General features: G+C 39.5%; 3 protein-coding genes across 6 annotated transcripts in view; 1 reads left to right on the top strand and 2 right to left on the bottom strand.

The window, feature by feature from the left end:
- Positions 1-4385: 4385 nt before the first annotated feature.
- On the bottom strand, positions 4386-16017 carry LOC138055844 (uncharacterized). The gene is made up of 8 exons (XM_068901714.1): positions 15605-16017; positions 12752-12993; positions 11105-11237; positions 9882-10078; positions 8211-8368; positions 7651-7690; positions 6567-6657; positions 4386-5503 (listed from the first exon to the last, which is right to left on the bottom strand). The coding sequence occupies exons 1-8, from the start codon at positions 15948-15950 to the stop codon at positions 5004-5006; spliced, it is 1707 nt and encodes a 568-aa protein (XP_068757815.1). The 5' UTR covers positions 15951-16017; the 3' UTR covers positions 4386-5003.
- LOC138056894 (uncharacterized) overlaps positions 5346-21679 on the top strand; it is a 72157-nt gene continuing 55823 nt past the window's right edge. Inside the window, exons 1-2 of one of the 4 annotated variants that reach the window (XM_068902829.1) lie at positions 5346-5483; positions 21211-21384. In XM_068902829.1, the coding sequence (XP_068758930.1) occupies positions 21321-21384 (64 nt within the window). In that variant the 5' untranslated portion in view covers positions 5346-5483; positions 21211-21320. Of the gene's footprint in view, positions 5484-11591; positions 11634-21160; positions 21385-21679 lie in introns of those variants that run through there. The other 3 variants (XM_068902830.1, XM_068902831.1, XM_068902828.1) reach the window with 3 other exon arrangements.
- The window catches only part of LOC138056888 (uncharacterized), a 17514-nt gene continuing 13814 nt past the window's right edge, over positions 17980-21679 (bottom strand). The window contains exons 8-9 of the mRNA XM_068902821.1: positions 21087-21141; positions 17980-19726 (exon numbers count right to left, since the gene is read on the bottom strand). Coding sequence (XP_068758922.1) covers positions 19122-19726; positions 21087-21141 — 660 coding nt within the window. The 3' untranslated portion in view covers positions 17980-19121. The remainder of the gene's footprint in view (positions 19727-21086; positions 21142-21679) is intronic.

Here is a 21679-nt window from a genome sequence, read left to right as displayed (position 1 = left end):
AAGGTATCCTCGTATCAGGAAGTCTTGACTACCTAGGGCAATATAACCTGAAACTATTGAGTCAAAAGAATGCAATTACAGAGTAAGTAAAGATCGACAACAGCTTTACAACTCTTCCCGAGATGCTAAGTATTCCACCACTAGTAATGTTTTGTTCGTTTTTCTTATATGACTCAAAGCGAGGTTTTTGATCTTTTGACTATATGGATTATTGACCAAGCGTTCGGTCAAGATGGCTGGATATTGGCCAAGTTCTTTTCTTTCTTTCTTTTTTTTTTTGCGTGTTTGGACCTCGACTTCGAGGTCCATAAACACGCAAAAAAAGAACGAGGCCGATATCCCACCATCTTGACCGAACAAGCTTGGTCAATAAAGCATTTACTATAGTTACTTAAAACACCAAAAAATGATCTTTTATCTTGTGGGACCAAAAGAGAAATCCCGAGCGAGCAAGATAGCTCCGTCTTGGTACCCAATCACAGCGCAGGATTTGGTTCTTCTTTCCCGCTCACGGAGCTAGTGATTTAAAGGGAACCAAAATGTATGGTACTTGTTAGAAGATCTGTTACAAAAAAAATACATTACCTAATGAAGTAATTTTTTTCTCGTCTTTTAAAGATTGGCCTCAACACTTTCGGGTGCCGCCTTCTTGAATGTCGCGCAAGGCAAGTTGGGTACTGATGACGTTTCGTGGTTGCTTTACTGTCCGGTTTGGGAGGACTTTGAGTCAAAATCTGTTTCTTTGTGGAAAGCGAGCAAAAACCAGAAACGATACTAGCATAAGTCTCCTGGTTTTTCCAAAAGAAGATAGACGTGCGTCGATTCAAGCTATCTGATGGGCGATTTTTCAAAAAAAATTCCCCCTCAGCCGGCATAACAGGGCATCGATCAAAAGGAGATCGTAAGTGCCTAAATTTGCAAGCAAAGAATTGCTTTCTTCTTCTGCTTCGCCTTCATTTTCTCTTCTTTCTTCGTGTGATGAGTATTCTGGTTCCAAATGATCCCTGAAAGAAGAGTCTGTATCTTCCCCATTAAATTGAATCTCCTGACGAAAACTTGCATTGCCCCCCAGGAGGGGGGGGTTCAAATCCCCCTCAGGGCATAAAATGATGAAAAATGCCATTTAGGGGTTGTACTTCCTTGGTCCCTTCAAACTTCATTGATTAACTACATTTCGCCGAGGCTTGGACTGTGAATCCTGGATCCTCCTGGAGGCAGAGATGCGTTGTTGGCTCGAGAGACCCTCTTAACTTGTATACAAATTGTCTTCTTCTCTCTCGTCAGCTTGTGAATCGTCTTTTCTGTCGATTCAGTGTCATCTAGTTGTGGAAAAACATTGGCCCGGGATGACCACGTAAAAATTCCCATTCGCTATCCAGATTGGTCATGTAGCCAGCATGGTTGCTCTGATGGTGTAGTGGTGATAAAACACAATCGGTAGTCAGGGGGACGTGGGTTCAAATCCCGCTCACGGCATAAAATGTTTTTCTCCAAAATTATATATCTGTTGTAAGACCTCTTATGGAATATGCAGATGATCACTTGTTAGGGAAGGTTCAACGCAGTACGAGGCTGGTAATAAAAGTTAGTTCGGGAGCATTGAAGAAAACAAGTAGCTTTCATCTCCTCCAAGAGTTCATTTGGAAGGAAATGAAAACTAGACGAATTATCCATAAGTTAACATCTTATTATAAAATTGTACCGATGATAATTTGACTCCCTCTTATCTGAAGGACCTTCTTTCGATAAGAGTTTCTGGAAGAACCTGCTTTCCTTTACGTTCCGGCCACAATTTTACTTTTTTTGTTTGCTCATACTGAACGTTTGAAACGGTCTTTTTTCCCTTCTACCAAATCTTGGAATGCTATTGACCTGGAGATTCGTTTATGTCATGATACAATTGGCTCTTTTAGGCCAATATTAACTGATTATTCACTAGTTAGATATTGTTCCATAATTCCTACTAGATTACGACTTGACTCTTTTGCATTATATCATTACCTCTTTAAAATCGGAGTTACGTCCTCTCCTATTTTTAGCTGTGGTTTGATAAATTCACTATTTACAGAGCTTTTCTATATTGCTTCATGGAAGTCATTGGAGAAAAGGAAAATTGCGACATCGAAACATGAAGAATTTTGGCGTGGAATGCAGGGAAAAAAATTAGTTTCTCCATCTGTAAAAAAAAAATCGATCTGAAGTAGATATATCTAGAAGAAGAAGTAATGAGATGCCAGCGGATTTCAATAAGCGTCACGAAGTGTCCCCTTGCTGTTTTCAAGTCCCCAACTTTAACATGATTTCATTTCATTGCTTCATTTCATTTTCATTGCTTCAAAGTTTCTTATACGTGACAAATTGCCTACAAATATTTGAATTTGTTGAGGAACTTTGTTGAGTGGTCAAATAATTTTTCCACGCAATTCTTCATATAATCTGGACGAGAGAGAAGACATCCGTTTATCCCCATATATTCCTGTACGTTTGTTGCGGACGCACTCGTCTGCGCCTCGTGAGTCCACAACATTTTGACTACTGTGATGACGAATATCGTTGTCGATAAGAGTACAGACAACGCTGAACCACTTTCGATTTGTTAATTCTCCATCTGTAAAAAAAAATGGAGCTGAAGTAGATGTGACTAGAAATACAAGAAATGTAATGCACGCGGATTTCAATGAGCGTCGCAAAGTGTCCCCTTGCTGTTTTGAAGTCCCCAATTTTAACATTATTTCATTTTGTTTCTAAGAATGCAGTGAGATAATTAGCGTCACGAAGTATCACTCAAATGCAGCTTCTCAAGTTAGGATAAACTGCTGCATTTACCCTGACCTAAAAATTACGCTAACCTCTACCCTTACCTTATTGTTTGAAATAGGAACTAAATGCTTAGACTTAAAGGGATACTTCTCAATGTTGTATGTTGGGTGTACATCTAATTACTGGCATAAGTGAGTAGGAGAGCACCATTTTTCGTCGTCATTCACACCACTCAGGGCATCTGCCAATCATTTGCATGTGAACCGGCTACCAATTGAGCTTATAGCCACCTAAAAGATGGTCACTTTGTGAGCCTACATATTGAACCCGTTGAGGATCCGCCTGATCACACAGGCTCTCCGTCCGTGTATTCCTGGGGAATACAGCTGGGGAATCGCTCGTTCCAGCATGGCCGCTGTTTCTTTGTTTAGGGGCTCCAACATGGCGACCGTGACATCATGTGAAAACCGAGGTTTGCTCTTCGTCTAATAATTAACAATTAGACCCTTCGCCCGCAAGGGCTACGGGTCAATAGCCCATGAGGCGAAGCCGAAACAGGCTTAGTTTCGGAAAAAAAAATATTGGTACTATGTCGGTGGGGAGTGAAAAAGGGAAACCAAAAACAAACAAAGCGAAAAACGAAAATGTGATATTATCAAACGAGTTGATTAGAGAGGACTTTGTGAACTGGCGTTTCGAGCATTAGTCCTTCGTCAGGGCGAATCAGCTGACAAAGGGCGCATGATGATGGAGGGCAAACGATCTGACCGTCGAAACGTCACTGACCTCACAGGTCTTTCTAAAGGAGATGTAGTCGTTTGATTAAGGTAAACCAATGTGTTTGTGAAAGTGTTTTTTGGCCGTTGTGCTATTCTCGGATATTTTCCCACGCCTCCTAGGTTTATTTTTGTTTTAAAGTAGACGACTTAATCCTTTCAAACCAGACAACAGCGCAGAAGATATATAATCTGTCCACCATTTGGATACTATATAAGTGTTTAATATTCTTACTGCACCTATCTTCATGCGAGATTGATTTTGAATATCTTGAGCTGGTCTTCCACTGACAGGACAAAACCCCTTAGTTACAATCGTAACTGAAAAGTTGGGGGAAAAACTCCACTGGATCTCGATAACTACAAACTGTTTTTTGGATTCTTTTTAAACCATGTTTTTCCTTTTGCACAGTCACAAGAAACGTTGAAAGTTGGGTCTGAGAGTCGGTCACAGGAGGACGATTATATCATGTTAGGCACTCACTGTCTACGATTAAAGAAGAAGGCTTATTGAACATTTTAAACGTTGCTGAAACCCAGAGCTTGTAAAACCCATCCTTACTTTCCAAAGTAGAGGTTCTAAGCAGAACCACATATACACCTTATTCCAAAATGGCCGCCACTTTAGTGTTCTTTTCATTGATTGCAAATTGGCCCTTTTGGCCTCGTTCAAGGTTGAATATTCTTTCGAATGTTACGTTTGAAAGCGAGGCCTAAAAAGGCCAATTTGCAATGAAACAAAAGAGTACTAAAATGGCGACCATTTTGGAATAAGGTGAATTCATCAAGTGGATTTTTCAAAGACTACTTCTTTCCCTTTCGGTGTAACAGCAGACAAGCATATATTTTGAGTACTCAGTTTATTAATATCCGGAGAGCCGGAAAATCTTTCGGAATATTTCGCTGTAACAGAAGACGAACGCATATGTTTTGACAACGTTTTATCATTATCTTGAGAGCCGGAAAATCTTCCAGAATACTCTCCCATTTTAGAGCCTCATTATGTATTGTTAGTCTTACTTATATTAGGCATTTGTTTCTATTAAGGACGGTGCCTACTAATTCAAAGGTATTCAGTTTGCCCCGGTTTATGATTATACAGGAAATGTAGATCTTAACAAGTGTTATTGAAATCCAAAAAGAAAATTGGGGGTAACCACGCATTTTTCAAAGATAATTGATGAATAATATTTGTAAAACGCTTTTAAGATACAAAGCAATGTATGGCGTTCTTTCTCAAATTGAAGCTTAATTATCTCTGAAAAATGCATGGCTGCCCCCAATTTTCTTTTTGGATACCTAAACCTCGCAAAAATATCACTGTATTGGTAAGCATCACCCATGGGAAACCCGAATATCTCGAGATGCGCAGAACGTATGCGCAATAACAATAGTAGGCACCGTCCTTAACTCACTTTTATTGGATATTTTTGTTTTAGTTTTGTAGGACACTGAAGATTCATAAGATCAACATTCAGAATTCCATTTCGCGATATCTTCATAAGGTGGTTCCAACGTGCAATAAACAGGATCTTCCATTCCATGCTGAGATATTTCTGTCCTCCTATAAATAACTTCCTCTATAACTCGATATACCGGATCCGTTTCATCAGTGTCACCAATACAACCACCGTTGGTGGCGCAGTTACCATCGTTGTGAAAGCCTGCAGTCATACCAATATTGTGGCCATCGTTGGTACCATCGCTGGTAAAGCAAGTTGCAGGTATCTCTTCAACGATATTGTATACATGCTGCTCAAGACTGATGGGTCGATGATTTTGGAGCCTTGATGCAATAGGTGCGTTTCCTAATGTCATGCCAGAGCCCCTGGAGAAGTGTCCTATGGGAACGTCAATTGGTTCGTAAAGGTGCATTGCGTCAAGATCCATGTCTATGGGGTTGGACACGTGGTGAATGGATGATTTTCTGATTTGTCGAGGAACTCGGTAAGTGGACGCATACGTTGCTGAAAAAAAGGTCGATGTAATATTAACTGCAGATGCAAAAGGACATGTCCTTTAGGGCAGGGAAGTGTCTTTTGCATGAAGAACATTCCCTGAGAATCACTGCAGTATCCCACTTTTGTAGTAGTAGTAGCAGTAAAACATTTTTAGCTACTCCCCACTGGGCTCTTCAGGATTTATTTACAGTGCAGTTTGGGGGTGTTTTAGCTATCTGCTGATTGTTCATCAGTTTATAGTCAGCTTGGGATGCACCTGTTCAGAATAAGGCTTGACCATAACTCCAGAGACTCTTTCCCACTCTTTTCAAATTACGGAAGTTTACCAGCAAAGCTTTTGAGACAGGGCCTAGTGTTTATAGTCCTTATCCAAGAAGACTTGTCTAGGCCGTAGCCAGTATGAGGCAAAGCGAGGCACTTGCCTCAGTCATTTTTAGGGATTTCTCTTTTAAATTAAAGCGTGATTCTAGTGTTGTCTTTAAAATATAATCCTCGTAAACACCTAAAATACCTAGGAAGAGAATTTAACCATGGACATTGCCTCAGTCATAATTTTTTTTTGGCTACGGCCCTGCTTGTATGGCTAATTTTTTGCAGTTTTAATTGTAAACGGATCACTTATTTCTGTGTTGTTGTTGTTTTTTTTGTCACGCCGAGGTTTAAACCCACGGCCTTCCACACGATAGTCCTATGTCATTCGTTTCCGCCTTTCTCCCTCGTTTTTTTTTTGCCAAGTTTCATTTTGCCTTATGTTCTCAGCTAATCATAGTTGGCCAATGTTATTTCGCCGTGTTTCACCATGAAGGTCCACAATCGATAAACAATTTTGCGTCACCCGTAAGCTTAAAGGGGCAGTTGCACGGTTTTGCGCATGTCCAAGCTTTGGCGCTATCAGTAGTAAATTTTGCGGATCTTACTGAACCAGATAATGTTTATTCTATGGAATTGTTTCCGTTTTCTGTATCAGTGCTTTCGATTGTTTCAATAACAATGAAATTAAATAGGCTGTTGTGATAGTTTGCCCCTTTAAATTGCCAACATTCATTGGTTGCACACCATAAATACTTACCCGCTTCCCTGAAGCTAAGAGTAAAGTAACCACTGTATTCATCCAGCGTTGGGATGGCTAGGTTTGACAACGTACTGGCTGGTGTTGCTCCCTAGGATACAAGTAGTTTTACTAAATGGCCTTCAACATAGTTTATTATGTCGACGGTGATGACGATAACGTTGTTATCAATAGTGGTGATGGTAGTGATGATGATGATGATGATCATCATCATCCAATGAATATGTAAGTGCCAATGATGACAGTGGGTTGTAGTGATGAAAGTGGTAACGATGATCATCATCCCATGAACATGTCAGTGCCAATGATGACAGTGGGTGGTAGTAATGATGGTGATGATGATGTTGATGACGACGATACGCCTGTCCCAATAGGCCACCTTCGAAAATACCATAATACTCAATGCTTTTGCGTGCAAAATTTGGACGGACGAACAAAGAGTATTATGGTATTTTCGAAAGTGGCCTGTTGTCCATTTTTGAGCGCTGTTTTGCATTTCGAATACATTTGAGCACTTTTCGCATTTCATGCAACATTTAAGCTTGCGCTGGTTTAGAGCAGACTTTGGCTCTAAGAACAGTTTTCAGCAAATCTGGATTCTCATGGTTGTGAAATTGAATAATTAAACACACAAAAAACTGCACGTTTGGAATAAGCCTGAATCAGTGTTGCGTTTGGTATTAAGCAATTAGGAGTTCCATGTCAGTCCTCAAAACGTATTGTTGCTAATTTATGTTTTTGTTCGAGAAACACACGTTTTTTTTTCTATAATCCGTCATTTCTAAACAAAGGGAGAGCAATTCTTTGGTAAAAAGTAGGGAATGTTTCAAATATGGTACTTAGCACTGAAACATTCAACCAATCAGTTCGCACTGAATATTGGGAAGCTGTGAACGCGCGTCACACGTTTCAACCCTTATGGGGTTTCTGGTAACCGGCATAGACGTTCACTTCTAAAGCAAAAGGGTAATTAAGGTTTAACGAAACGAAATTAAGTCGTTACTCAATAAAAAGTATAATTTTAGTTGCATTTAATTTGATACTTGCATGGTCTGATTGAGTGGAGTTTTTTACATATCACAACCGAACTGTCATGTGTATCCCCACTGCTGTCGCTGTCCTGCCTAAGAAAATAAGACAACAAATACAGACATATATCACTGACTTGTTGCTCATCGGTTTGACATTTTAATAGTGGAATTCGCTTTTCTTTCATCTTCCCAACTCGCTTTGCTTTCGATTAACGCGCTCTATGAGTTTAAGTCATCTTATCGTATTTAAACCGGTGTTACTGGTTGTGAAAACGACTCCGATTTTGTCATCGTTAGCGAAATCGGAATTACACCACGGCCTTGGATTAAGTACTATTTCATCGTGAATGGTATGGCGTGTCTTTCAGGGACGTTTCCTTCAAGTATACCAGACTTAATACATAGTAAAGTAACATTTTCCTTCCATGAGGGCGGCATTCGTTTCTTGTCCTTGAAACGAGACCTTTCTATTGACAAAAAGACAAGAAGGCAACCGCAATTGCAGGCCAAATTGGTGGCACCGCCTAATTGATGGGCTGTCGAGACTGGCTTTCTAGGTCAGTCCCCGAAAGAGAATGACATTTTTTGTACATTTTAACTTTCGATTACTGACCTCGCAAAAGTGCATCGAATAATGATTACGCCAACAAAGAAGAAAGTCAGTAGAACAGCAGATACTGTGACAGATGCGATAAATGCCAGTGATAAATTCATGTTTGTTTTGTTACTTCTTTGCTTTTGGTCGCGCGGAGCTTCCTGAGAACTTCTCTCCTAGAAAAATGAAGTGAATTAGCTTCAGTTTATTCAGGTCAATCTGTAATTATTAAACTCCATAGTTTCGCGGCCAAGGCTTTAGTAGTCCCTGTTGGCCAAAATATGTGAGTGTATATTACAGTTTAAGGTGGTGCCTAACAAGATGTTCACAAAGTGGCGTTACGGGAACTGCTTAAAAGTAATGGATGTACATGGATTTTGTACGGAGGGATCAAAAGAGAATGAAATGAGGTGATCTTGAAAAAATATCGAAAGGCTGGTTTTTAAATTGTTGTATATTAAGTTGGCCGGAAAACACAGAAATGACTATGGACTGGAAAATGAATTTTCACTCAGACCATGGTTTTTTACTCATCAGTTTACTCCAAAACTGCTAGGCGCTTAAAGGAAATAAATTCTTTTCTCCATTCAGTGCTTTTTCCTTCTCGACACTGTGGATTGACAAATAAGAAAATGACTTTGAGCTCGTTATTTTAAAGCCCTGGCTTTACTCTGTATACACTCTTTTTTTTTTATAAGAACGTTCAGGCTGAGATTCAGACCAAAATTTTAACAACATACCCTTGCTCAGATAGAGTCAGTTAAAAACGTTAATTTGCCAATTTGATGTTGTTGTTTGTTTGTTTTGTTTTTCGTTTTAAGGTAAATAAAGGTAAACGAAACGTAAAACTGTAGTCTAACAGGACCATGCATTAACTCAAATGCTTATAAAGGGACGTTTTGTGACATTAACAATGTGGTTTTCGTATTGCATGGTACACTGGAGAACAACTCAGTTTGTAGTCGAACTAAGGGCGCTTTCCTTTTGTCGGAAATAGCCGGCCACCCGAAAGTTTACGAAGAAAATGCGACAATTTGATGGAACACTTGCACGATAATCCCTTGCATTTTTCTGGAGGAGTGTATATCATCCTCGAAGTGTGTTAATTTGAAGGCGTTGTAGAGTTAGTCCTTGCAAATACTCGGTCTGGCCGGTCAGTTCTGTCAAATGAAAAAGCGCCCTTAGTATACCTCACACCTTTCACGTGAATATGTCAAAAACGTTTAACTTTCTTATGAAAGAACTGCAATTATTAAGGACGGTTCCTACTGATTCAAAGGTATTTTGTCCCGGCTTATGAATGTGCGGGAAATGCAGATCTTATCAAGTGTTATTGAAATCCAAAACGAAAATTGGAGGTAACCACGCGTTTTTCAAAGATAATTAATCAACAATATTTGTGAAAAGCTTTAAAATACAAAGCAATGTATGGCGTTCTTTTCCAAATTGAAGCTTATTAATAATTATCTCTGAAAAATGCGTGGTTACTCCCAATTTTCTTTGTGGATCCCAAGAGTATTTGCTGAATTCTGCTTTCTCCGCATAGTTTTAAACTGCGCAAAAATATCTACCAATAGGAAACCTGAGTATCGTGAGATGCGCAGAACGTATGCGCAGTAACAATAGTAGGCACCATCCTTAAGCAAGCGTACTACTGTACTTATAAATGATGCACCAACTGCTACTCACAACTGAAGTGGCTGCTGCTTTTGTACTAAAAGTAAGCTCTGTATTAGTAACAGGCAATGAACTTAATTCATTGGTCGTTGTTATCAGTCCAATGGTTGAGTTCGGTGAGGTCGGTTGCTTGGGTGGACGTGAAATTGTCACTGGCTGTGCGGTTAATGTTGTTAAAGACGTATTCAAATCTGTGTCGGCAACGAGACCTGGAAAAAAATGGAGTCAGTGGTAATTAGCCAGAACGCTTACCTACAGACGAAGTCTCCCCCGCATTCGTTCTTAGTGTCGTCACGCAACGCTCCTCCTCCGTTTATGGAGAGGGGAGTTGCGTGACGACACTAAGAACGGCTGCGAGGGAGAAAACTACAGACGAAGTTATCTTGAATTTTGTGATCGTCTGTTACAGCAATGGATGGAAATAGACCACGTTCGATATATCAATATTCAGACATGGCTACGAGGCTTCATGGTTAAATTTAAATATTGTTTTGTTAAGAACTCTCTGACAAAGAAAATAGAACTGAGCAGTGAAATTTGACCATAGAGCCTCGTGGCCATGCCTGAATATTGGTATATCGAACTCGGCCTGTTACTTGCTGTCAACTTAACAATTAGACCTGCAGCCCGCAAGGGCTACGGGTCAATAGCCCATGAGGCGAAGCCGAGTGGGCTATTGACCCGTGGCCCTTGAGGGCGAAGGGTCTAATTGTTTTAGTATCACCCAACTAGTCGGACAGAAAAGGCAATAATAAAGTTAGCAAATGCAAGTTAAAGAAATATTTATTTGGGAATAAAAGGAAAGACTATTAATAATAGTCCTCTAGTAGCGTAGCCAATCAAAATGCAGGATTTGCGTTAGTCCACTAGTTGGGTGATACTAAAAGCAGATAAGACCCTTTAAGAGACTGTGGACTTTAATAGGGTATCCGTGATCTTCCGTGGTAGATCCTTCCATCTCTCACTGACAAAGTCATCAATGCCGGGCGATGGGAATTCATGCTAAAACTTCAACGGTCAACTTTGAAAAAGAGATTTAGGGAGGGGACGTGTATATACAGATCGGTTCCCAGCAGATGGACTTTTTTCTACTTGCAATATCTTGATAATACTTTCAACTGGGAGTACTCATGAATACATACGGTTTTTTGTCTTTTTAATCTGGTTAATTCTTTCAAGAGAGAAACAGTGTCGTTATTGGCCACTGAAATGTCGACTATAACTTACACACTTACATTCAATTGTGCCTTCTAACTTGAATAGGATACAATGGCTGGCAGTAGCTGGTGCTGTTGCGTTCTTGCAAGAAATGCCTAAGTTAATAATCCGTCCTTGCAATAACTTGAAAGCCAAGGTCTTCGTGACTACCTGTGAAAATTGTTTAAAGTCATTTGTTCAACTAAGCTACAAATTAATTTATGATTCAGACCCCATTTATTATCACTTAAAGTGTACATAAAATCAAATAATTTTCGTTCCTACTATAAATCTCCCCATCCAAAGCAAACATATTTCACCTTTGTTACTAATAATTTCGCTTTTTCTATGCCGTGCAAGCCACGTGAACTTGACCGACGACCCACGACTGTGATGTGAGAGGCATGGGTCAATTCTCGATTTTACGTCACAAACTGCTTTACATTCCTGTTTTCAAAGCATGTTGCATTACAAAGCAGTTTGTAACATCACGGTCGTGGGTCCAAATTACTGCTGTTTTGATAACTTTGCGCGTGTTGCCCGGCAGATGAAAAGCGAAATTTTGAGGTAGGAATTGTAACACATCTTTTCTTTTGGTGGGGAGATTAATACTGTAGACGAAAAATATTTGGGTTTAGGTGCACACTAAGGGCACGTTCGATTGACCCTATTCCGGAATAAGAATACGTGGCGTGATGATTAAAACGATATGTCTGGCGCGTTTCAAAGCAGCAAGGATAACAAAAATATGTTTAAAATAGCGTTTTAGCCGATGTTTGACAATTGTAACGTGAACCGCCGTAAAAACGAAGGATTTCTAACTTATATTCCATGTATTCCTATTCCGGAATACGGTCAATCGAACGCACCCTAAGTCACGTCGTAGATAGTTCAGTCACGGTATGTTTGTCATGACACCAAATTGGCAGCATTTCTTTAAAGCCTGGGTGTTCAACTGGCGTAGTGCCTACTTGTTCGGTTGTGTTTCAGCTGACCCTTCTGAATCAATAGGCTTACGGCTTTTGTAAGACACTCCTTTCAAGATATGCTCTAATTAACCAAGTTCGACAGCTGCACTGTAAGCTAAGGCCCGCCTTCTTTTCTTTTATTTTTTTTCTGTTAGTGTGTATTCACGCTTGTGACAGTATGGGAGAAAAACTAGGTTAATAAGATATTTATTGCGTCTCTAGGCTAGTACTAGGAAACTTAAGCAACGGCGACGGCAACGAGAACTTCACAAATTTGCATATTTAGTGAGCAAAAACAATAGCTTTGCACGCCCTGCACGTGCGTTTTTCACTTTTGTCCGTTTCTGTGCCGTCGTCAGCAAAACAACAACGTGAAATAGCCAAATTTGAGGGTCTCTGAAGAACGGCAGCACTTGAGGATAAATTTTCATTTTCTCCCCGAGCTAAATTAAACGCCGTTCCGACCAGTTTCATTCTTGAGGAACTACCACGCCATTGTCATATTGAAAAGGTTGAAAGGTTTTAAGATATAAACATATTTTAAGATGACGTTCTCGTTGCCGTCGCCGTCGTCGTTGCTTAAGTTCCCTACAGTAGAATCCGGCCCGCTAAATTGGCCAATCACAGACCCCGTCCTATTTAAGATGTCATTTAACAGAGAACTGAACACACACTATCAGGAAACGTTTTGTTGCGATGAACAAAGCAATTTCGCACCTTTAAAGTGTAATGGTTGCTTCCCTTTTCCAGCTTAAACAGGTCTTTCATTTCAGTCAGATATTCCTGCGACGAAAGTCGTGAATCGTTACATCCAAAGTACCAAGAGTAGTTGGTCTCCACCTCGCAGCTACTGAATTCACTTGTTATAGAAACTGATTTCTCGTCGCCAACGTTCAGTACCCTTAGACCGGAGTTCAAATACTCGTCGACGAAAAATGTCCTCATGTCGGTTGAACAACCTTAAAAGAAACAAACGAACAATCCAATTTACCGCAGTGATATTTTTTTCTATCCCAATCAGTGATTTTCTAGTCATTGATGTAGGTGAGAAAGAAGAATTGTAAATTGGTAATTTTTAAGACAATTTCGTGGAGACGTTTTCCTGTACCTCTTGTCTAGTCAAAGTCTTGAAATCTGGATAACTTTTTTTACAGAAGTCCATTGGTCTTTTTTTATGCACTGCCTTTTCAGTCATCCATGGTTATTGATATTGTTACTGCTATTATTTGTCAACTTGGTGACTTAGAGCGAGTTTCAATCGAGTGTCGTAAAACCGAAACCAAGGTAATTACTTTGGCCAATCAAAAAGGACGGAGACAATCCGGTAAACCAATCAAAACTTGAAGTAATGACACCTAGGCGGCACAAAGCGCGGGAAAATGTGCACGCGCGAGCCACGATTGGTTTTGGTTTCACTTTTGATTGGTTGAAAAAGTGGCGCGAGAACTTTGAACCAATCACTGAGTGAAGTAATCATAAACCAAAGCAATTCGCTAATTACTTTCGACACTCAATTGAAAACCGCTCTATTATCAAGCGTTTAGTCTAAAACCACGAATTGAGGACCATCATTTCTTTTCACATGACCTTGTATAACGGCCGCCATGTTTTTATCCTAGAATGCAAAGAAACCGCGTTAGGCCATTCGAACATTAGCATACAAGAAAAAACAAGCGAAGAATTATTAGTATGCTTTACATGAATAATTCTTATGAGAGGTGTTTTATCGGTTTTTGAAGCTCATTCACGCGATCGGTGACATGATAGAATGTTTTGCTCATGGATTATTAATGAGTTTTGTATTGGGTTTGGAACACTGTCTTAGGGTGCGTTCGATTGACCGTATTCCGGAATAGGAATGCATGGAATATAAGTTAGAAATCGTTCATTTTTACGGAGATTCATATTAAAATTGTCAAACTCCCGCTAAAATGCTATTTCAAACATATCTTTACCATCCATGTTGCTTCAAAACACCAGGCGTACCGTTTCAAATCATGACTCCCCGTATTCTTAATCCGGAGTAGGGTCAATCGAACGCACCCTTAAATAGCAACAAGTACCATCATCCCAGTCAACTATCTTGTAAGTTCGAATTCTCTCGTGAAAATCGGAATTCCTGCACAACCACTTTGCGTTAATGTGAACCGAGCATTTTTCGCCTCTTGCGACGATATTGTTCTTGATTACTTGTTTCCGTAAGAACTAATGGCCACTAGTTCCTGAGTAAAAATATACGTAAAACCCTAAGCTGATGAACCCTAACCCTAACCCTAAATTTAACTGAACAGCTGATAGATAATAGTTATAATAGTCGCTAATATATTTTGTCCCTTTCGAAAACCTTATTTCCGGTGTTATCCATCCTTCACCATCGTAACCCATGAAAACGCTTTAGTGATTTATGTTAATATTCTAACAAAGCACCAAAAAATAATATTTGTAAAGTGCACTAGAGAAAATTGTGCTGGCGTGACAGTCTGGATGAGTTAGTATTAAGCAATTCCCAGAGCCCTTGCCTTCGAAGCTCAGATTAGCCTCATTCAGTTCACAAACTTTGCTCTGTTGGGTGCTTCAATCGCTTGCTATGTATCTCCAAAATGCTATGTTGCGGTATCCATGCGGAAAGCTGACGCGGCATTGGTGCATTGAAAATGCAAAATGGGTCTTTTCGGTCTAATATCTAAGTGCATGTCTTTTGTCATCTTGCAAATATTAGCTCTGTTTCCTAAATAAACTGTCTGCCGTTTTGGTTAAATATGATTTTATAAGAAGGTTACGAAACGTTTGATTAGGTTGTTATGCTTTCCTTCAAAGGACGGAAAATAGGTCAACTTGGAATTTCGTGGTTTCTTAAGCTGTAACCTACGAATTTTCTTCAAGTGAACGGCACACGCTTGAATGATTAGGGGCTTTCAGCTTTTTAGCATTCAAGTGGGCCACATAACTTGGAGTGCCACGAGACTTGGTTTAATTGAGTCTGACCTTGTTCTACTTTTTTAATCAATTCACAATTATTATAGTGACTGAATACTTCTCTCTTTCTGCATCTCTACGTGAAATGCTTTAGCCCTGAATTTAGTTTTTATTGATGAACACTAATTTTTTAGTCATGCTCATTATGCAATTTTGATCATGGAGCAAGAAATATTCTTTTAGCGGTAGTGTTTCTTGTAACCAATCTAAATTAGTTTGATCGTCAGCTCTATCCACGCGATGCTTATTTAAATCGTTGAGAAATCGTTTTAAAAAGTAAACTTGACTCACTTGATTAGAGGGTGAAATAGTGAAGTCAACAAGTTGAACTTTTTACATTATGGTATTCCTGACATTAGACCAAGCAGATGCATGAAACTTAGCTATAATAATAATGTCTACCCTGTAAAAGTGGTGGAGAATTTACAGTTTCCATAACTCGTTGTAGTGAAATTCGTTTTGCGAACTCTACGATGCTATAGCTGTGGTAACATGTCAACTCAGACAAGAACTTTGTTTTGGAAAAAACAGTCTCGGTTTTCCGTTTGTTTCTCTTGGTCATAGATATTATTTACAAGTTATATTTTCGTTTACCTTTTTCAACAAGCTTGCTATATTGAACGGACTGCATTTTTGCTCGCATGTCATTATTTTCTTGGTCCATGCAATGCCATTGACTTTCAGTGAAGGCGAATGTTGTTTTAGTTGAAGGGCATTGACAGATGCAGCGGGTTGGACCAACGTTTAAGCCATTGAAAGATGTACAATTTCTGTTCGGATCTTGAGGACATAGAATGCGAGGGATCGTAAAGTGGTCCACACCATTTGTCCATCCGTCATCTCCTTGTGGCCTTTTTCTTGAAATGTTCAAATGTCCTTGTGAGTACGTTATGTGAAAAAAGATCGTAAGTGCCCAAACGAAGGCATCTTCGGTCTTCATGATAAAAACGGGCCGAAAATCTCGTGGAAAGATTTTCGCAATTCGCACAGCCTGAGTGTGTGTTGTTCTCGACAGTATATGAAAGTTCACACTCGAGAAAACGTCATCATGTTTAAGAGTAAAGATGAAAACCACTAGTAACGATTGAACACTATATCTGAAATTTCTTGAATATTGATCACATGGGGGTGAGGTTACCACGCCAACTTTTAAAAAATAGTCATCATCTCATGGATCCTTTTCCGCATTAAGAACTGTATTTTCGTGAAGAACGGCGCGCGCTTTTAGCTCTTGGGCAGGTTAGGATGTGGGTTTGCTTTAGTTGAGCTCTGTCTGCTTGGGCACTGACTGATAAGGAAGACGGGTTATATGGGATAGATAGTTTGTTTTACTTAACCGTGATGGTTATGAAAGACAATCTCATTAAATGTGATCGTGGAACTGCCGTCTACAAATGACACCAACTCAGGGTGAAAAGGCAGAGGGAAAATGATCCTGGCCTCCAGAGAATCTTGGGTTTGGTTGTGATGCTTTAGAAAGGTCCATATGAAATGAAGAGCTGAGATCATGGCCCCAGTAGCGCCCAAAGTGGCAGCTGGGAGGGAAGTCCCTCTTCATATATGATTCCTAATTTATTCATCGCGAATTTTTAAACTAACAAAAACTTCTGAATAGGTAGTCTTACAATCTGTCTGTTGTAAGATATCTAACGGTAATTACTTTCTTTATCTATTTTTTTTCTTTTAATGTTTTTTTTTTTGCCATTGGTAGAATCCGTGATGGTGACGTGGGAATACACGAATAAGTTACTTAAATGAAAAGCGCTCATTGGTTCCATACAGGGATTGAGAGTACCTAGTTGAAAAATGAATATTTGTTCGTAACAGGTTTCGTCTCTTCCCGGCTGTGTTACGTTCAGGCCACAAATCGTCATGCAAAGTTCAGAATCGTCTACGTCAAAACAGAGGTGCGCGATTGTAACAAATTGAAAAAAAAATGGTAAAGCACAATTCATGTGTCGTGTAAGAGAGGACTCGTTTGAAAAAAAAAACTGATTTTCGCATTTAATTAATTTCTTACTAATACGCAAATGCGCATGCTCAAACGTCATGTATTCCGTGACAAACCGGGGTGTATGTGTTGTTGAAATTCGGTTATCGTATCTCACATAGGGGAATTGTTGGAGCTCCTGGAATTTGGAGCTTGCGCCGTTAACCAAATGCGTGAAATTCAGGATATAGGAAAAGAGATAGAATTGGGAGCGCCCCCTACAGGTCGACGAAATATTTTAAACTTTGATCCCCACAGATCGTTAAAAACATCACCAGAAGTGTCGATCTCTCTGAGGCCCGATTTACACGGTACCGGAAGAATTTTCTACTGGTTGAAAACTTTGACCGACCATTTTGTTCCCACGGAACCGTGCAATATTTTCGCCTTGTTCACACGAAACTGACAAACTGGATTAAAGTTTAACCTTTGTCAGTGGTTTTACCATCTGTTCATGCGCAGAGCGCTACTTTACGAAGTCCATAATGGCGTCAAGAAAAAGAAAGGCTCGCAATTTGGAGCTTGCGCCAATTTGGAGCTTGCGCCATTAACAGAAAGGCTCGCAATAGTTGCTGAGTTACCACGCAACCATGCAACCACACCTTTGCCATGCAAAAATTTAGACGGTCAAGGTGTTCACATCGCGCCGGTTAACCGCACCGGCTAAAAATTCGTCCCCGATTCGGGCGTTTAAAGTTTCATACGTTTAGCGTGGTTCCGTGTGAACGGAACCCCTTAATGCACAAATTTTCAGCCGGTCCAAAATTTTGTCCAGTACCGTGTGAACCGGTCCTCATTTGGCCTTGGCCCATCACTTTATGGCATTATGTAATCCCGCCAAATAATAGCCAATCAGATTGGACCTAATGACCGCAACTCTCCTGATTGGTCCACAAGCAACTATCTGCACGAGGGGTTGCACGTGCTAAATTCGAAATCGCGCGTGGAACGCAATGCCCTACAGTACAGTACAGTACAATACAGTATCTTTATTAAATCTCCAGCAAGTGGCTCTTCCGATTTAATTTACAAATGTGAAGAACAAAAAGAAAAGACTAGTTTACAAATCTAATTATTACGTATGTTATTGACCAATAAAAACTCTAAAAACTATTGTAGTCGTGCATTGAAACCCCTAGTTCTCAGTGTGGCGTAGCTCTAATTTTGCACCACACTTAAAACTAGTGAGTGTTTTACTATTTCTTGTGCTTGCACTTAACGAGTTCCAAGTGTTGATAGATCGATAGTGGAAGGAACGTTGTGCGGTGGCTGTCCTACATATAGGAACGTCTAGGTTTTCCCTGAATCATTCTGGTATTATAACTATGAATTCCTGTTCTTTTACTGATATAGCTATTTAGGTAGAAGGGCGCAAGCCCATTCACTATTTTGTACAGCTACTTTTTGTTCCCGCAAAGTTCTAGAAGTAGCCGTTCTAAAAACAGACAATAGGGACCTTAAGCAAGGACGAAAGACGACGGCTACGAGAACGTAACAAATTTGCATATTCAGTAGGCAAAAACAATAGCTTTGCACGCCCTGCACGTGCGTTTCACGTTTTGATACATTTCTTTGCCGTTCTCGTCTGGACTACGACGTGAAATGATCAAATTTGAGGTCATATGGAGGACGAGAGCACATGACGACGAATTTACAATTTTCTCTTTAAATATCCACTCCGTTCTCATCAATTTTATTCTTGGATTGCGCATTCACACTTTCCAAGCCGAACGACATGGAGTAATCGTAAAATTATTACAGTAACGGGAAATAATATTTTTAAGCAACGTTCTTTTCTAAAGATAATCGACTGATTCTTAAATTATCGTCTAATGGTTAAATTAAAAATGATTTCGTTGTAATATGAGGCAAGTTACAACCTATGAACAATTTATGCCCATGGATGTGATAAATTCGTTACATTTCGAGGCAGGTTTCACTAGGAGTATAAGAAAACTGAACTTTGTCATTTACTGTTTTTTATACTGTTTGTAACATGCTGTACTTAACAATGTGACCTCTGTCTTTTTTCTGTGTTTACGCGGGTTTTCAACAGCGATTATGTGACATGCATGGAGGGGTTCCAAGTTTGTAGCATACTTATTTAATTACGCGCCCCTATCAATGTCGGATCCCTCTACGATCTAGTACATTATACACATGCTCTTTCAAAGCTGTATTGCTATAATTATCCTCTTCGTGTGCACCAGTGACGCCAGGCTTCTCCAGAGTGTTGTATACCACTTCCCCTTTGTTATCCCCAAAGCCATCGTTTGAATAGGATCGTTCCAAAGAGTTATAGAATGGTTCATTCACTGATAAAGTGCCATGATTTGAAGGGCTCTTTGAGCTGTCAGGATAAGGCTCTTCCAACACATTGTAAGTTGGTTCCATTGTATATGGACCCTCCTCGGGGAATGGTTCATTCACTGATAAAGTGCCATGATTTGAAGGGCTCTTTGAGCTGTCAGGATAAGGCTCTTCCAACACGTTGTAAGTTGGTTCCATTGTATATGGACCCTCCTCGGCGCCATTGGCGATCTTAACTGTTACGTCCTCTACGATACTGTACTCTGGTTGGTCTATGCTGACAGAGCCATAATACAGACTCTCATCTTTTGGCCCCTGGGGAACACTGTAGTCGGATTCGTTCACATTTTGATCGCCATAGGTATTTCCTCCAGGTATTTCAAGAGTGCCGCATGAATTACCAGTCTGGGAAGTGTCTAAAATAAAAACAAACAAAAAGGATAGGCGTAAATAACTCACTTTGAATCTCAGGTGTGTTTTGAAGTCAACTGCGGGGAGATAACTGATTGATACAACACGACCATGACATCTGAACGGGTAATTGCATGTGCAGATGTGCAGACCTTTAAATTCGATATTTAAGACCTGTATAAGTTATGTATAGTAACAGTTCACTAGACCTCTCTATGGGAGGGTGAGGGAAGTAAATAATGACCTATGGGGTCGCAAAAAAAGTTAAAAATATCCATTGTTAAAACAAGTTGTTGGATTTACGTGAGACAATTGATTTCAGGAAATCCAAGCACTTTGGTTTAACAAATAAACTCAGTATCTGGAAAAAAAAAAAAAGAAAATTGGAAGCATACATGTATATAGGCAAGAGAAACAATTGTCCATTGTTAAAACAAGTTGTTGGATTTATGTGAGATAATTATAGCTGGAGTTTTGAAAACAAGGTCAAACTTAAATTGCTGCGAAATCCAGAGTGTACATAACAGTACATAACTTATACAGTGCGTTTCTTAGAATCTTGTGTTTTATATTATATATTGACCTTATTATTTCGTATTTTTTAGAAGACTCAGTGTAAAGCGCCGTACAGTTTCAGATATGGCTCTATACAAATTGGAATTATCATCTTCAACAATTACTATTAATAAACATCGAATGATTTCAGGCCTTAGGAAAAACTGTTAATAAAATTTTAATTTTTTTCCATCTGTTTCTTCTTGTCTTGTAGTGCATCTAGTGTTATTTGGAGGGATATTTTAAATTTATTTTCCCATGATTTAACTTTTTTAAGCCATACTGTGTTTGATATGAGATTTGCATATAACTGTTTTTCACGTGACGTCATCGCCGCCATGTTGGTCGACGACAACAAAAGATCTCTCAGTAGCGCTTCTTTTGTTCGTCCACCAGCAATTGTTCATTACATCATACACTTTATTTTAAAATGGCCGCCATTTAGAAATTCTTTTGTTTTCATTCAAATTAGACCTTGATGCCTCGTTCAATTAAGGCAAAATATTCTTTTAAATTTTCAGCTCAAGAACGAGGCATCAAGGGCTAATTTGAATAAAAACAAAACAATATTTCAATGACGGTCATTTTGGAATAAGGTCTATTGCTATCTCTGTATCTAGAGATTGGCTGCAAACCATCTATAGGAAGCATTTTGAGATGAGACCTTCGGTTTACCGTCCTTTTTTATATACATAACAAGAAGTCTAGAAATGTCTCTCATTCAAAGGCTTTTGGCTTAATTTGCCCGGTGGGTGCCCTTGTATATTGACTATGTGATGTATATTTGATTGTACTTCTAAGCCTATTTACCTGTTTCCGAGTTAGCAGTGGGGCTGCCTTTCCTCAACATCCAGTCAATTACCTTCTATTACAATGGGGAAGAAATGAATGCACAGTATGAAAATTTCGTACATGACTTATTTTCTCTTTCTAGGTATTGTACCAAACAATCAAGTCGTGCCAGACCGCAGAGTGGAACTTTCAAAGAGTAAGAAAATAGTGGCATCCTTTGGACGCCCTCGAATTGATCGCAAGGGAAGAATCATGGTGGCTCAAGACAAGCAAAGAGTGAAGCCCATTGATTGGAGTGAGTCATCATTTGAGACAAGTAAGATATTTTGTAACTACTATCCATTAATCTTTGAAGCGGCCCGCCATTGACGAGTAAAATCGTCTGGCCTTAGACAGAGTAAAATCCATGTCTCACTCTCTAGACTGAAATGGTTAATAGCACTTATAGCAGCTACTATTTTCATAAGTCTAAAATTTGAGAAAGATTCATTTGGTTGGAGAGAGAGAGAGGTATCCTTCTAGTACAAACTAAGCTCTCTTGTTTGAACGATCTGAAAAGACCTGGACTTCCGTTTATGGCAACCAAGTTTCGAGATTCAACTAAGTGGAGG

This window comes from Montipora capricornis, chromosome 7 (genome assembly GCF_036669925.1).
Source record: "Montipora capricornis isolate CH-2021 chromosome 7, ASM3666992v2, whole genome shotgun sequence".
In the NCBI taxonomy this organism is placed as follows: Eukaryota; Metazoa; Cnidaria; class Anthozoa; order Scleractinia; family Acroporidae; genus Montipora; species Montipora capricornis.
The sequence above is the reverse complement of the archived record's forward strand: the minus strand, read 5'-3'. Positions and strand labels throughout refer to the sequence as shown.

What these genes read in the sequence shown, in the direction of transcription:
- LOC138055844 (XM_068901714.1), bottom strand. Translation starts at nt 15,950, where the DNA reads ATGAAGACCGAAGATGCCTTCGTTTGGGCACTTACGATCTTTTTTCAC. An exon ending in TAGCAAGCTTGTTGAAAAAG is followed by an intron (nt 12,994 to 15,604) that starts GTAAACGAAAAT and finishes GTTTCTTTTAAG; the next exon opens with GTTGTTCAACCGACATGAGG. An exon ending in AAGCAGCAGCCACTTCAGTT is followed by an intron (nt 8,369 to 9,881) that starts GTGAGTAGCAGT and finishes TCATTTTTCTAG; the next exon opens with GAGAGAAGTTCTCAGGAAGC.